Genomic DNA, 15,271 nt, shown 5'->3' with positions numbered 1-15,271 from the left:
TATTGTCAAGATGTTTACATTTCCGTAATCTGTGTTTTTGAGGGGGCGGCCAGGGCAAATGAGAGTTTGCAAAACCTCCTTTGGTAGCTGACTTTTTTTTTTTTTAAGTTTATTTTATTTTATTTTTGAGAGCAAGAGTGAGAAAGAGACAGAACCAGTGGGGGAGGGGCAGAGAGACAGGGGGACAGAGGATCCGAAGCAGGCTCTGCACTGATAGCACAGAGCCCGATGTGGGGCTCAGACTCATGGACCATGAGATCATGACCTGAGCCAAAGTTGGACACTTAACTGACTGAGCCACCCAGGTGCCCCCAACTGTTTTTTTTAAGTCATGCCAAGTGCCGATCTTTTTGTACCGGCACTATCCATCCATTCTGCGAGCTGCTTTTGTGCTCTGAAGGGAAGGTCCTGAATGTTTGAGCTCATTCGTGCTGTGAATGCAAGGACCATTGGACAACATGTGAACGGGGAAGCAGCTTCTGTCCCTGTAGAATCATTGTTCCAGAGACGTCTGTGATGCCATGAGCTGTGCCAAGGACAGGTCATCTGGCTCTATCCTAATGAGCCAGGCCAAGCTCTTCCTGGCCTCTTCTCTTTGGCCCCTTCCCCAGCTCCAAGATACCAGCGACCTCACCGAGTGCAAGGCTTCCTCCCAATGGAGTCTTAGGACTTTACTGTGTCAAGAATCACCTGGGGGGGTTGTTACAAACACAGTTTCTGGTAACACCTCCAGAAAGTTTGATTCAGCGTGTGGGGATCAGGAACTTAGGGTTTTTAAAACAGGTGGCCTACATCTCCCTCTAGGAGGTGGAAGGTGGTCCAGGGACCACCCAAGAGGCAGTCCCTAGAGGGACTTTCCAATTTACAGAAGGCAAAAGCACATAAACTCTACTCACCTAATCCTCTTAGGCTTCCAGAAGACACTGGGTTGGAGACCATATTGCCAGAGAAACCACCAGTGATGTGGGAGCAAAATACAATCTGCTCGGAAGTGTATTGATTCTTTGGGTCACATGGGTCACTGTAGTAAATTTATTATGTAGTCATATGATCATGTGATTCATATGATGATGTGTTATCATTTAATCACATGACAATGATTAATAATAGCTAACGTATGTTAAGCACAATGAACGGGAAGATATGCTGATTATTCTCCATATGCCATCTCCTTTAATCCTCATGGCCGCCTTTGGAAGAAGATTTTGCTTTCTTTTTTTGCAGATGAGGAAACTGAGGCTGGCAGAGGTTAAAACTAAATAGCCTGCCCCAGGACACACAGCTATTTAGTGGCAGAGCTGAGATTGGATCTTGAGTCCGTGTACAAAGCTCTTAAGACACTCTCACAGTTTGGTGGCCTCTGCTCAACCTGGCATTGCCAGCACCTGATGCTTCCTCCAGACTGGCTGAGGGCAGGGGTGGTAGGAAGAGAGCAAGGCCGGAGGGAAGCTTCAGGGAGCCCAGATCTGTCCTTTTTGAGAGGGAGGGCTCTGAAGTTAGAGGAAAGATGCCCCCTCCTTCTTTCACGCAAAACCCAGGCTCTGTTGGCTCAAGTCATTCCTCCTGGAAAGGGCTCTTCAGAGTTGTGTCTTACTCCCCAGGTTTGCAGATATTTCTGTGTTTTCATAAGTAGTATATAAAATGTGGTTCCATTTCAAAGAAATACAGCAAATATTTCTTAGAAGTAAAATCCCTTCGGTAAAGAGCTTTAAGCTTCTGGGATGGCATTTTTTAAGACAGGGCTTCTCAGCAGTGGCTTCAGAACTCACCCAAGGAGCTCTTTGAAACATACAGAGCTCACTCAGCCAGCCTTTTGCGTGCTCCCTCATCAGAATTCTGGTTGTTCAGGGCCAGAGAGGACCCTGGGTACGTTGTCTGTCTGTATTTTTTTTTAAAGTTTATTTTTTAAATTATTTTGAGGGAGACAGACACAGCAAAAGTGGGGGGGAGGGCAGAGAGAGAGAGGGAGACAGAGAACACCAAGCAGGCCCCGCACTGCCAGTGAGAAGCTCACTGTGGGACTCAAACTCATGAAACCGCGAGATCACGACCTGAGCCGACACCAAGAATCAGACACCTAAGTGACTGAGCCACCCAGGCGCCCCTGTCTGTCTTGCTTTCTATATATGTATGTGTATAAAGATACACACACACACACGTACATATTCATGTATGTCCATATATGTATAAAATTATTCTGATTCTGAGGTATAGCTCAGTATTGTTCCTCCCAAATGTGATAGAGCAGGAATAACAAATACGGCATCACCTACAAAGAAGTCTCAAAATATTTAAGGTGATTCTAAACTAGCCTTTAGATTTAACCTCATTTCTATAAAGCAGGGGATAGAGAACAACTTTAAATGACAGCATGAGGATATAGACAAATCTATATTGTTGGGTATTCTAGAATACAAATGGCCTGGTATCCTCAAAAAAAAAAAAAACGTCAGTGTCAAGGGAAAAAATGCAAACAGGGTTAGAGGTGAAAGGACTATTTTTTACTAAAAGAAACTACAGACACAAAGCCAAATGCAGTGCATGAGTCTTGACTGAGTCATGGTTTTAAGAAAACAGCTGTAAAAAATGGGGCAGGATAGGGAAATTTGAGTGTGCACTAGGCTTTGGATATAAGGGAGGTATTGTCAGTTTTTGGGGTGTGTTAATTTTATTGTGGTTTTGTAGGAAAATGTCTTTATTTTTAGGAAGTGTATTACAGTATTTAGGGTTCAAGTGTCAAGATATCTGTGGCTTGTTTTCACATGGCTCAGGAAGAAAAAGGCCGAGTGGTAGAGTGAGGCTGTATACTGGCGTTGAATCTGAATGTTCACAGTCTGTTCTTTTCAGCTTGTATCTCTGTTTGACGATTTTCATAATAAAGTAGCAAAAGAGAACCAGGGTGAACAAGCAAGGTGAACAAGCAAAACTCTGTCCTGGCCTTTGCTGCTCTAGTAACGGGGGCATGCTCTAGTGATGTGTGCCTCGCAGTGAAGTCCTTTCCCTCGGCTCCTTCATTTCTGTTGTGGTTTCCTGACCAGCCGGCCCAGGGCGATCTTGCTTCACCCGTACCTTCTTCCCTTCTTACTGACAGCAGGAAGCTGCAAAAGACAGGACCCTGTGGTGGACGGTACAAACCCAGCTGGGCTCGGCTTACTAACTTCACCCTTATTTTAAAGATGAGGGCTTTGAGGCACCTGGGTGGCTCAGTTGGTTAAGTGTCTGACTCTTGATCTTGGCTTGCATCATGATCTCATGATTTGTGAGATCGAGCCCCATATTGGGCTCTGTGCTGACAGTGCAGAGCCTGCTTGGGATTCTCTCTCTCCTCTCTCTGTCCCCGCCTCCCTGCCCCTACTCATGCTCTCTCAAAAAAAAAAAAAAAAAAAAAATTGAAAAAGTTTATAAATATGAGGGCTGTGTGTATATATTATAATATATATATATATATATATATATATATATATATATATATATATATAATGTGACTCCCATAGCCAAACCATTAATCAGTTTCCCCTTGCTCTGCATTCTGACTGTAATATTGCTGCAGGTTACTGTAGGTTTCTGCAGGATTCTCTTTTTGGTTGTTTTTGTTTTCTTCTTATTGCTTGCTAAGAGGCTTTACTCTGTGGGCCTTTGTGATAATCATAGCATCATTTTCTGAAAGTCAGAGGACCGTCCAGATTATCCATGACCATCAGGGAAATGTACTCATCAGGGAAATGACCAGCACTCAGCCGTCCTGGAGTGGAAATGTACTTAATGGCCTATGGAGAGAAGACTTTTACATGGAATGTCAATTAAGTGAGTTTTGGAGAAGCAGGGATTACAGGGAATAGCAGTGGATAGCATATTGAGGAGCTCTGTGCTGGAATCCCGACAGTTAACAAGATCTACAAGGAGGATCTGTTTCCCCTTTGCTGTGGATTTTGTCCCAGCAGGTGCCTGTCCTTGCACATGTGACATGACCAAACTGGGACGCTGTACAGAGCACAGACTTGATGCCTTTCCAGATTGTCCGTTGTGCCATCGACCTGAGGACTTTTCTTGGATGCACAGGAAAGCCAGTCAGTCAGCCAGCCGTGCGTAGCATGGCTATTCTACTTATAGTAGTAATTAGCAAACTTGGCTGGAGAGACCAAAGCATGTTATCTCCCTATTCCAAACAGAAGAATAAAAGCCTCATTCCAGCCACGCTGGCATGGGTATGAGAATTTGGTGCAGTAGATAGGGGATTGTTGTGGCATGGATGGACAGAGAACTATGTTTTGTGAACTTAAGCACATGGCTCCCTAAATAATTCCGCCCTAAATGTGGCATGGACCGTTTGCTAAGCCTGAATGTGCCGCTTTCTGTTCTCCCAAAGTTTCACATCCTTTCTCTTCAGAAATAGCAGTCTGATTGTGGGCCTGACTCTGAGCCAAGTTTGCTGACCAGCACAGTGGACATTTGGCACGTTTATTACAATCCAGGTCACTTGAGAGGTTGCAGCAGAGTCCTGAGGCTCTGCAAGAGGACAAACACATAGAGGTTTTATATTCACATTGACATTTTCCCATTAAACAGAAGAGGAGCAGGGATTGAGATCAGCTGGCACATCAGTGAGCTAGTTGTCTAATCAAATGGAAAGACTTTGTAGAAGCCTCGTCTTCTCTTCATGGGCTGGCTTTCCACCTGTTGACTCAAAGCATCTGTGAGCCTGGCGGGCGGGCAGGTGGGTGCAGCTCATGGGGCCTCCGGGAGTCATCAGGGGCTTGTTTCTTGTTCTCATTCACAATGATTGTTTCATTCTAAACAATCTCCCCCAAAGCTTTTTTGTGTTGGTAACTCTTTTCTCAAAAGGCATTTCTCTGTGGTGGTATTTGGGGTCGAGTGGGGGTGAGATCAACGAGTGGGAGTAGATTCTGCTTCTGGCCTCATGCTAATTTATTTCACAGTTGAGTTTGGCAGCAGGGTAGGCAGTGGGGAAGTAGGAAGACCAGGACCCTCCCAAGAAGCCCACCGGGGAGGCTGACACCGGGGAGGCTGACCTCCTCCGTCTCTAAATAGCCTGTGCTTAATCTTTGTGTGTAAATAGCCAAGTTTCTGTGATGGGCAGAGCACTTCCAGCAGTTAAATTGTTATCTGATCAGTGTCCTCAATGTTGGAAGAAAGGCTTCTAAGGGAAAGGAGTTGCTATTTAGTGAGTGTTTATTCTGCCAGACCCTGAGGTCTAACAGATTCTTGATAGTTTCTCGAAGCAATACTGTGAAGCGGGATACTTTACTGTTTCCATGTAGATGAGGAAAGCTGCAGCTCTGAGAACTAGGCATCCACATGGCCAGTTGGTGGTGGGGCTGTTTTTGGAACCCAGACCTGATGGACTCCAAAACTTTTGGGGGTGAAACGCACTTCTCCCTTCCCCAGCGCTCAGGAGAGCTGCGTTACACACACACACAGACAGTCATTAATGGCCTGTGTTTTTAGTACTGTGCTAGGTAATTTCTCCAAACAGCATCTTGTGTAACTGCAATGACCTGAGGATTTTTAAATGTACTGTGTTTTATGAGATAAGTAGTTCTCTGTCACTACACCTTGTCAACCAGCATGGTGTAGAAGCTTTGAAGCTTTGACTCTGGGCTTCCTTCTTTCCCCACTTGCCTTCCTCTTCAACAACTCCTGGCCCCACCCCACTGCCAGCATGCCAGAGGGCTCTTTGTGGTTCTTGTGCAGTTGACGTGACCTCAGTTAATAAGATCTCATCACTCAGAACAGAGCCTTGCACCCAGATGTCAGATGTGAACTGTGCGATTCTTTCTGACCTTGGAGAAGGGGTAGCAGATGGGGCTGCCGATGAGCACTGCACCCCTGTTTCAGGGTTCAGGCCCCTCTGAAAGAGGTTTGAGCTGTTAGAGCAAAGCCCTCTGGTTATGAAGCCATTTGTCCCAGGGAACAGAATGAGCCCTTGTGAGACCAGAAACAATGGGCATGTTGAGTTGCAGACCTGGGGTGAATCAAAGCTCAGGCAGAGGCGCATGGGATGAATTGGGACAGTTCAAGGAACACATTCTTCATACGCAAGTTTCTGTTGTCAACAAGTCCACTCAGTGGTAATGACACTTAGTCAGTGGTCATTCATGCCTCTGTTTTGAATAATTTCCCCAAATGAGTAAGTCATGAACTCTTCAAGGTTTTCTTTTCTTCTTCTTGAGTTTTAATTAGTGTAGTTTTTTTTTGTCCAGAAATCACCCTGTGAGAAATGAATAAAAATAAGTTTGGGGAGCAGTGTTTTGTAATTTTTCAGAGCATTGTTTCCTTTTGTATCCTGATGCACCTATTAAGCTGATATTCTTGTGTCTGTGCTACTAATTTGATTCCCAGCAATACAAGTGGGTGTTGCTACTCTCTATCTTTAACCAAAATCTTTTGGTGCAAGTTTGTCAAAACTTAGCTCATTTAGTACCAAGACAGCAGGCAGAGGGTCCCGTAAGCTCTATAAAAACATAGCCAGTCTGTTGGCAAGGTTGACTGGAAGTCCCATCTAGTTCTTGCTGGATCTCCCTGCTGTTTGACGTTTTCGAGTGAGAGATGATGGAGCAGGAGCCACACATCCCAAGGGTGCAGCAGCTCGGGCACGAGCTCCTGTGCCAAAGGGTGCGCCTGGGGTGGGTGCGGGAACGGGCACTGGCCCGGAGTTGTGCTGCCCGGAGATAAGGGAACCAGCGCGGTGCGAGAGCAGGGGAAGGGACAACTTGAAACAAAGAAAACCAGTAAGTGCGCTGCGAACGGCGGCTCCGGCCCCGGATCGGCTACAGCTGGGTTCTGTCGGAGGATGGAGGTCGGAGTGGCGGCACCGGCCGGGGAGGGCGGGGAAGGGCGGCCGCGCGGGAGCAGCCTCTTGGCCAGCGCACTGGGGCTCCGGGACCCGCGAGTCTGCTGGCGGCGCCGCCGCGGGGCGGAGCCTGGGCGCTGCTAACCCCCCTCCTCCCTTCCCTCCCGTAGGTGAGGCCGCGCTCGGAGCTCTGACATGGCAGCATGACGGCCCCGGCCCGCGCTGCCACAGGCCGGCCAGAGGGAGCCCCAGGCTGTGGGAGTGAGCGCCCGGAGCAGCGACTTCGTTCTGCGGCCGCCTGAGCCTCCTTCCCCCCCGGCCTGCTTTTATTATTCACCCCGTGGACTCCTGACTTTTCCGCCTGGAACATCAATATGTGTCATGTTATTGTCACCTGTCGCTCGATGCTCTGGACCCTCCTGAGTATTGTGGTGGCTTTTGCAGAGCTCATCGCCTTCATGAGCGCCGACTGGCTGATTGGAAAAGCCAAGAGTCGCAGCGGCGCCGCGCCCGACGACCAGAGCGGAGGCTCGTCGGAGCCCTACCACCCGACCTTGGGCATCTATGCCCGCTGCATCCGCAACCCGGGCGTGCAGCACGTGCAGCGGGAGACGCTGTGCGGGCCCTACGCAGAGAACTTCGGCGAGATCGCCAGTGGCTTCTGGCAGGCCACGGCTATTTTCTTGGCTGTGGGCATCTTCATTCTCTGCACGGTGGCCTTGGTGTCCGTCTTCACCATGTGTGTGCAGAGCATCATGAAGAAAAGTATTTTCAACGTCTGCGGGCTGCTGCAAGGAATCGCAGGTAAGGGTGCAGGGAAGAGGGAGGGGACCCGGGCACTGGGCATCGCATGTGCCGCGCACCCCCTGCTGCGTTCCTTTCCTGCCCGTTTTGAAGACCGGCTTCTGTCCAGATTTGCTGTGTAAAGAGTGTTCCCGCGCAACAGGCGTGTGCTCCCCTCATCGCTCCCGTTTCCCTGTTACACTGTCCCCTGTTGTTTATTTCACGTATTTCTTCATTGCTTATTTCCTTGGGTTCTAAGCCGTTGGATTTTGTTTGAGTAACTTCTCCTGGTTTTTGCTTTTCCCGTTAAATTAAAAGCATGCTTTCCACATCAGTACATCCCCTTTTGGAAACATGGTGTGAGAGGCCCACCTGCAGCAGGCGCTCTGGGCTGGGAAGGAATGTGAGTGTGGGGCGTTCGTTCCAAGGCAGTGAGCCTGGTCCTGCCACCCGCCCAGCCCCATCCCCAACCGCAGGATGATTTCAGCTTTAGGAGGAGAAGCTGCAGGCTGGGAAGGAATTAGTATCAGCTGCTCTGTGTTTAATAATGTTCTGGTTTAAATTGTCTGTCTCCTGGAGCCTGACAGAACGTTCTCTGCATTCGGATCAGAAAATACAAACTAACTGTTCCACTCTCAGGGAATTTCTCACTAATGAGCTTGTTAGAAACTGGTGGAAAGAAAAGTGATCCCAGAGGGGCAGCTGTGAGCTGCGAGAAAACTTCCATGCCCACTAGCACTTTCATAGCCTTTCCCGTAAGGGTTTGAAAGGTGGATCCTGAACGGAGAGGGTGTCAGTCAGTCTGTCTGTCTGGGCTCAAGGGCTTTGTTCTGGTTGGCAGAAATTCACACACGTAGACACAGATATGGCAGTTTGTAGACATCCTTGAGGAACTAAAGGAATAGAGTCGTGCTTTGACTTTTCAGGGGAAAAAAAAAATCACTTTTTGAACGATTACAACCAAAGAATGTATTAATCTGATCTCTAACAGGAGAACAGTAATCCACCTGCAACCCTAACTGAAGTGCACAGGTGACTCATCCCCCAGCAAATCCTAAAGCTTTGTATGTGGGACTCTTGGACGGTGAAGAGAAACACAGAGCCTGGTGTCCAGGCCTGTAAAGAAACAGACCCCAACTGAATTAACTCTAGTCTGCCTAATTGAGCTCAGCAGGGCTGGCTTCCAAATCAGCAGATCAGACAACAGTTAGGTTCCAAACAACTGATAAGTTCATGTTTTCTGTTTCTCCTATCTCAGAGGAGACCACATATATATGTGTGTGTGGAGGTTGGTAGATAAGGGGCCTAGAGAAATAAATAGATGACCTGCTCCCCAGTCCTGATCTGCCTGCATTGGGGGATACTCTCAAGGCCTTCATCTCTTGATCTGAGAGGAATAGCCTTACCACGAATGACTCAGGCACTCCTACGCACTCACAGAATTTGGGAGACCAGGATTCTGATTTTCAGTTTTGCTTGAGATCAATGTGCCACCTTGCTGGACTTTTGCATTCCTCTTCTCAAAATCAGGGAGATTGCAGGGTGCCTGGGTGGCTCAGTTGGTTAAGCAGCCAGCTTGGCTCAGGTCATGATCTCACAGCTTGTGAGTTCGAGCCCGGCGGTGGGCTCAGTGCTAACAGCTCAGAGCTGGGAGCCTGTTCCGAATTCTGTGTCTCGGTCTCTCTCTGTCCCTCTCCCTCTCATGCTTTCTCTCTCAAAAATAAATAGACATTAAAAAATTTAACAAAAAAATAGGGAGATTGGAAAATATGACTTTATCTTAGATTTTTGATTATGTGAAGCTCATTATCCCCTTTTTGATTAACTTCTGGAATCTGCAGTTCATCCCCTTCAGCTTGGTGTTTTACCTCCCAGAAATGTTAAATCAGATTCATCTTTTCTTGTCAGAGAAACGCCCCTCCTTTACTGCCGTGGGACACACAGTGCCTCAGGCAGTGCACACATGTGCATATATGCCGTGTATATCTTAAAACTTTGGCTGAGAACTCTTACCAAAGGCTTTTGAAAAGCCAGAATAAACATGTAGATGAAGGGAAGGCAGCATACACAATTCATTAATCCTGGCTAAGCGCCCTGGTTGACCAGAGAAGTGGATTTCTGCGTAAATTTTCCTTACTATGTTGTGCTTCCTCATCCTTGATGATTCATGCCTTTACTCTGAATTTTATCGAAGCACTAGTATGCAGGCAAAACTCCTGGCTTATCATCCCTAAGAATGCTTTTCATCCTGAGAAACTTAGTGCCTTCTAGCAAATCAGTGGCCATTTATAGTGGGGCCTCTTGGAGGGGGGGAGGGAGTAACACGACAAGCTGTCTTTTACACTCATTCAGAAGCAACCTGTAGATATCCTTTCAGTCTTACTGTTTACGTGCAGTTTTTAATAAGGTGTTAGTCCAGCAAATTTGATCTCTTAGAATGAGGGTTGGTCCAACACATCTTTTGGTGCTCTTGTTTGCTATTTCACATAGATGGCAAGAAGATTCATTTTGGCACAAAGACCAGTACGTATCTTAGGTATTATTCATACACTCCAGTTAACTACTCCTGACTTTTCTCTTTCTGGCTGTGTCAGGCCTCTGGGAAGGATGGTTGAAAAGAAGGAAGTAGGAGCATACCTGAGGTGCTAGTCTGTTTGTCACCTGTCCAATTCCCAAAGTCTAGATTTTCTAAGAGAACTTTCTCCCCATCTTTATCGCTTATGTTCCCCGTGCATACACAGAGCACCCCAGAAAGTCTGAAATTACTTAAAAATTGGAATTGGCAAGCGGCCGGGATTCCTGTGTAGTCAGACTACCTCTCCAGGGCCTACCGATCTAAGGCTAAGAACTGAAGTACAGGAAGTAGTTTGTTTTCTCCTGCCAGCATGGCAGCGCCCTTCTGGAGCAGAAATCATGGGTAAGATGGACCAAGCACTCAGCAGGCGACTCCCTCATGTTTCGGGGCAGGCGGCACATCTGTAAGGGTTGCTCAGTGGGCTCTTCCCTTCCTCGTGGAGGTCTCTACCAGGTAGTTCAAGGCGGCATCCATGGCAGCCACGGTCCTTGAATCTACAGCTGAGAAAGTTGCCCCCCCCCACCCCGTGTCTGAAACCGCTGACTTGCTTTCTCTCCTGTCAGCCAGTATGTGATAGCATCTGCTCAGCCTCAGCCAAGGACTTGTTGCAGCTGTGAGCATCAGTCTTTCCCCTCCCCACAACCCGTTTCTCAGCCCTGGATCTATGTGATGTTGGAACAAACGGTGAGAAAGGAGCTGTTGCCAGGGCAACAGAAGCATTCTTGGGAAATCGACTCACACCGTGTTTGTCCTTACAACTTTCATTTTGGCAAAAGTGACACTTTCGTAAAGTATAACTAGAAGAAAAATGACAAGCTGTTGTAAGCGTGTTCCTTTGTTACGACTAATTTTAAAGAATAAACAGGCCTTAGGTTTGTGTGGCCTCATTGCCTATAGAAAGTGTAACATAAATCATCAAAACCTGGATATTTTGAATTTAGAAGTGGATGTGAAAGAATTTGCTGTCTCAGTGGAAATCTCAAAATCTCATTTACTTAAAAATAACAATCAAATACACGTATTGACTATGAAGTTAACCCAGATACAGGATTTGCCTTCAAGGTCTGGCCTACTGGTGGGCACCAATCTGACACCTCCGAAATCCCTATGCACAGATGCCCTTGGTGTTGAGTTTTCCAGTCCCAGCAGCGATTAGACGTCAAGCCTCACCTGCTCCTGGGTCAGTCCTGACCTCCCCTTACAGTGGCTGTGAAATGTCTAGTGATGTACCTCATTCTCTAAACCTTTTTTCTCACTTATAAAATGGGTATAATAGTAGTACAACCCTCAGGGTTGTTTTGTGGATGAAATTAGATAATATATGAGAAGAAAGGCTTAAGCACAGTTGGCACACGGTAAATAATAAGTGGTAGTTCTTTGGCTACTAAAGTGTGTCTGCTTTCTTGGCAGGTTTTAGTATTTTTTTATGTTTCCTAGAAATGCTGCCTTTTTTTTTAAGTATTCTTTTATTTATTTATTTTGAGATTGAGAGAGACGCAGTGCAGAGGGGGCAGAGAGAGAGGGAGAAAAAGAGAATCCCAAGCAGGCTCTGCGCTGCCAGCACAGAGCCTGAAGTGGGGCTTGAACCCATGAACCGTGAGATCATGACCTGAGCCGAAACCAAGAGTCGGACGCTTAAAACCGACTGAGCCACCGAGGTGCCCCCTAGAAATGCTGCATTTTAAGGAATAGTGGTATTTACTTTAGTCCTCAGAATTGACCTTGTTCTCTCGCAGTCAAACATGACCGTGTCGTATAGGGCTGCTCCCTGGCCCATTCCTAGCCTGCCTGTATCAGGGCTGAAGAGAGTGTAGAGCAGTCCTGCGGCATTGGTGTGACTACGGGTGTTCTTGGGGCTTTTTTTTTTTCTTCTTCTTTTTTCTTTTTAAGCAGGAGATAGCAGTTGAATTGACAGGAAAACCAAGAACTTCTCTTCCCGCAGACACACAGAGTCTCTAGTTTCTTCCCTTTCTGGCGTCCGCTTCGAGCAATGGAGCCTTGACTGCAGGTGCCTTTGCAGGCTCCCCCCACAGAGTAACTCACAGGCTGCGTGTCCCTAGGTGAGGACTTGTTTGGCAGATCCAGCAGCACACATCAGGCCCTAGCCCTCTGGGATTGATTACAAAGGCTGGGCACGCAGCCGGCAGGGTCTTTGCTGCCAGCTTGTCTTCCTTAGGTTGTGACCTGGATGTAATCCATAATGAAACCATAGAACGCAAAGATCCAGGTTTTCCATGACAGCATCGAGCTGTTTGTTTTTAGAAACGCATGTAGGGCTCTCTTGGAAGTCCATGGAATCCCCAGTGACTCAGGTTTGGGACAGAAGCCATTAAAATGAGCTCAGGATTTGGCTCACTTGCATTGGCTTGGACCGTTCCACTGGCGTCGCCGTGAGGGTTGGACTAGCACATGAGCTGCGGGGCCTGGCTGCCTGCTGTCTTTTCAGTCTTCCCTCATCTGCTTGTTTGCTCCTTTGTGTCTGGTCGGCCCTCATGCTCTGTACTCCCGTAGCCCTCTGTCTGTCTACATCCATTTCAGTCCTATAGGATCGCCTCAGCAAGCTGCCCCACCAGTCTGACCAGATAGATGGCTGTGGGGCTGACCTCTGCCTGCGCTGGGCTGGCATAGAGGGTGTGCTCATGGGAGTCGCTCTCTGTCGCCATGGCTCAGCACCTGGGGGGTGCAGGCTCAGCTTTCTGGGAAATGAGCAGTGACTGAGGATGAAGGAGGACAATATGAAAAAAGGGAAAGGAGTAAAAGAAGAATCGGTGAGAGCAGACAAGTAGAGGGTTTTACCTTTGCTGCTTGTGGAATTGCTTTGTCGTAAATCAGAATGGATGTGCAAGTATGGATAGGCATCTAAAATGTACCATGATCATTAGCTAGGATTTGGTATTCCCATGGTTATTTTTCACAGGGTGAACAGTAACCTTAGCATCAAGAAGATAACCATGACTCACCCCAATCTCAGCATCCATTCTGACTTATCCCGTGCTCTACCCATTCACTTCTGGGCCAAAAAGATCAGCCATTGGAAAGGAGAAAAATAAGAACGGGGACTTAGAAAGCATAGGGAGAGGGGAAGCGATTCCTGGCTCTCACAGAGACCTTGTCCCGTAGTTTCACACCTGAAAAATTAACCTGGCTTTCTCCACGAAAGTAGTGTGACCCTGATTATCCAACTTCAGAATAACCTCAAAGAAAAGGCATGAGGAAAATAGAGGAAGCATCACCTGCTTTTCCTTCTTAGAACAAGGCACTGGAAGCTTCTGGCCATCAAAAGGAGGCTCTCCATTCTGGCTCTCCAGACAGAAAGTGCCAGAGTTTGGGTCTATGTCTGAAACAATTTAAGAAAACCATCGATTATGACATATGTACTCATTCATCAATCTCTGGTAGTCCCTTGGTGAAAACTGAAGAATGCAGAAATGTTCTACAGCAGGGTAGAATTAAATTTCAATTCAAGGAGTTTTTATGGGATGCCTAGTAAGTGCAAAGACCAGGTCTACAGTTTTTTGAGTTTCTGCTCCCCAGCCATATTAGTCTTTGTTTTATAAACTGTACCCTAGATAAGCAAAATGTGTGTGTGTGTGTGTAAAGGGAACAGAGAACTCAACCATATTGTTAGATACAGAAAACAAGCAAAAAAAAGACCAAAAAAACCCAAAAAACAAAAACAAAACTATTCCCTAAAAGCAAGTGGACCAAGCAGACACCTAATTTGAATAAATCTAGGAACTGGGATCTGTTTTTAAAGAATATATAGGATCCTGCCCGAGTACATAATGGGAAAACAGGCAAGTTTGAAGCACTGTTAACACTGAGAGGTTTTTGAGTCAGGGATGGCTTCCCAGGGAAAACAACATCTTAGCTGAAATCTTAAGAATGAGATGGAAATAGGGACACCTGGGTGGCTCAGTCGGTTGAGCGTCCGACTTCAGCTCAGGTCATGATCTCATCGCTCGTGGGTTCAAGCCTCACATCGGGCTCTGTGCTGACAGCTCAGAACCTGGAGCCTGCTTCAGGTTCTTTGTCTCCCTTTCTCTCTGCCCCTCCACTGCTCATGCTCCTCTCTGTCTCTCTCAAAAATAAGTAAACATTAAAAAAAGTTAAAACAAAATCAGTTGGAAGGTCTGGAAGAAAATTGCAAATTCTCTTAAAATTCAGATATAGCAATTGATATGCATATATAAAATGTGGAAAGCCGTTTGCCATGGCAACCACTTAATTACAGATGTAAATTATCATGGAGGCATGGATGCTGTATGTTCAAATTCCATTAACAAATAATCACGTTAAGTATGGCTCTGAATATTTACATGAGCAGTTCAGGTACTCTGTTTTAAGAGCTTAATGCAATGATGGTTTTCTAGGCTGCATTGCCACTTGAAAAGTAATCTGCATCTCCTCTGATGCTGTGCTATGGCATAGTCGGCCATTATTTATGAGCTCAGTTACTGTATACAGTCTCTCCAGTAATGTTATTAAATGTCTGGGAATCAGTCTCTTTTTTAAAAGACAGCCCCAGTACCAATGAAATCTCAAATAAACATAGGACATGAAGCCAATATTAAAAACTTTAACACAAAACGCACAGTTGCTGTGTGTTGAGAGTTTTGAGGCTAACCTCAGGGCCCTAGTGTTGAAAAGATGATGTGTGCTTCCCTGTAGGAATTATTTAATGTGATCTGGACCCTAAGACCTTTAGCAGGCAACAGATTTACTTATTATCCTAAAAATTTCATAGCTCAAAAATTTTTAAAGTGTCTTTACTATACACTGCATTTTATTTTGGAAGTTTATTTTGAATGATCAGTGTAATTTGGTTATAGTCAAACAGGAACTTTTTTTTTCCCTTTTTTTCCTTTTTTTTTTTTTTTTTTAAAGAGAGACAGAATGTGCAAGCAGGGGAGAGGGGCAGAGGGAGAGAGAGTATCTCAAGCAGGCTCCATGTTCAGGGAGGGAGGGCGGGGCCGGGGGTGATGCCATGACCCTGGGATTATGACTTGAGCCTAAACCAAGAGTCAGAGGCTCAACTGACTGAGCCACCCAGCTGCCCCAAACAGGAGCTCTTTCTTAATCCTGCATGTTGGATGAATAAT

General features: G+C 46.4%; 1 protein-coding gene across 3 annotated transcripts in view; it reads left to right on the top strand.

Moving 5' to 3' along the window:
- LHFPL2 (LHFPL tetraspan subfamily member 2) overlaps nt 1–15,271 on the top strand; it is a 171,481-nt gene that overhangs the window by 138,290 nt on the left and 17,920 nt on the right. Inside the window, exons 1-2 of one of the 3 annotated variants that reach the window (XM_042989086.1) lie at nt 6,649–6,749; nt 6,982–7,615. In XM_042989086.1, coding sequence (XP_042845020.1) covers nt 7,186–7,615 — 430 coding nt within the window. In that variant the 5' untranslated portion in view covers nt 6,649–6,749; nt 6,982–7,185. The other 2 variants (XM_007079814.2, XM_042989074.1) reach the window with 2 other exon arrangements.

The sequence above is a fragment of the Panthera tigris genome, chromosome A1, assembly GCF_018350195.1.
Source record: "Panthera tigris isolate Pti1 chromosome A1, P.tigris_Pti1_mat1.1, whole genome shotgun sequence".
In the NCBI taxonomy this organism is placed as follows: domain Eukaryota; kingdom Metazoa; phylum Chordata; class Mammalia; order Carnivora; family Felidae; genus Panthera; species Panthera tigris.
Note: the sequence above shows the minus strand (reverse complement) of the source record. Positions and strands in the feature narration are given on the sequence as shown.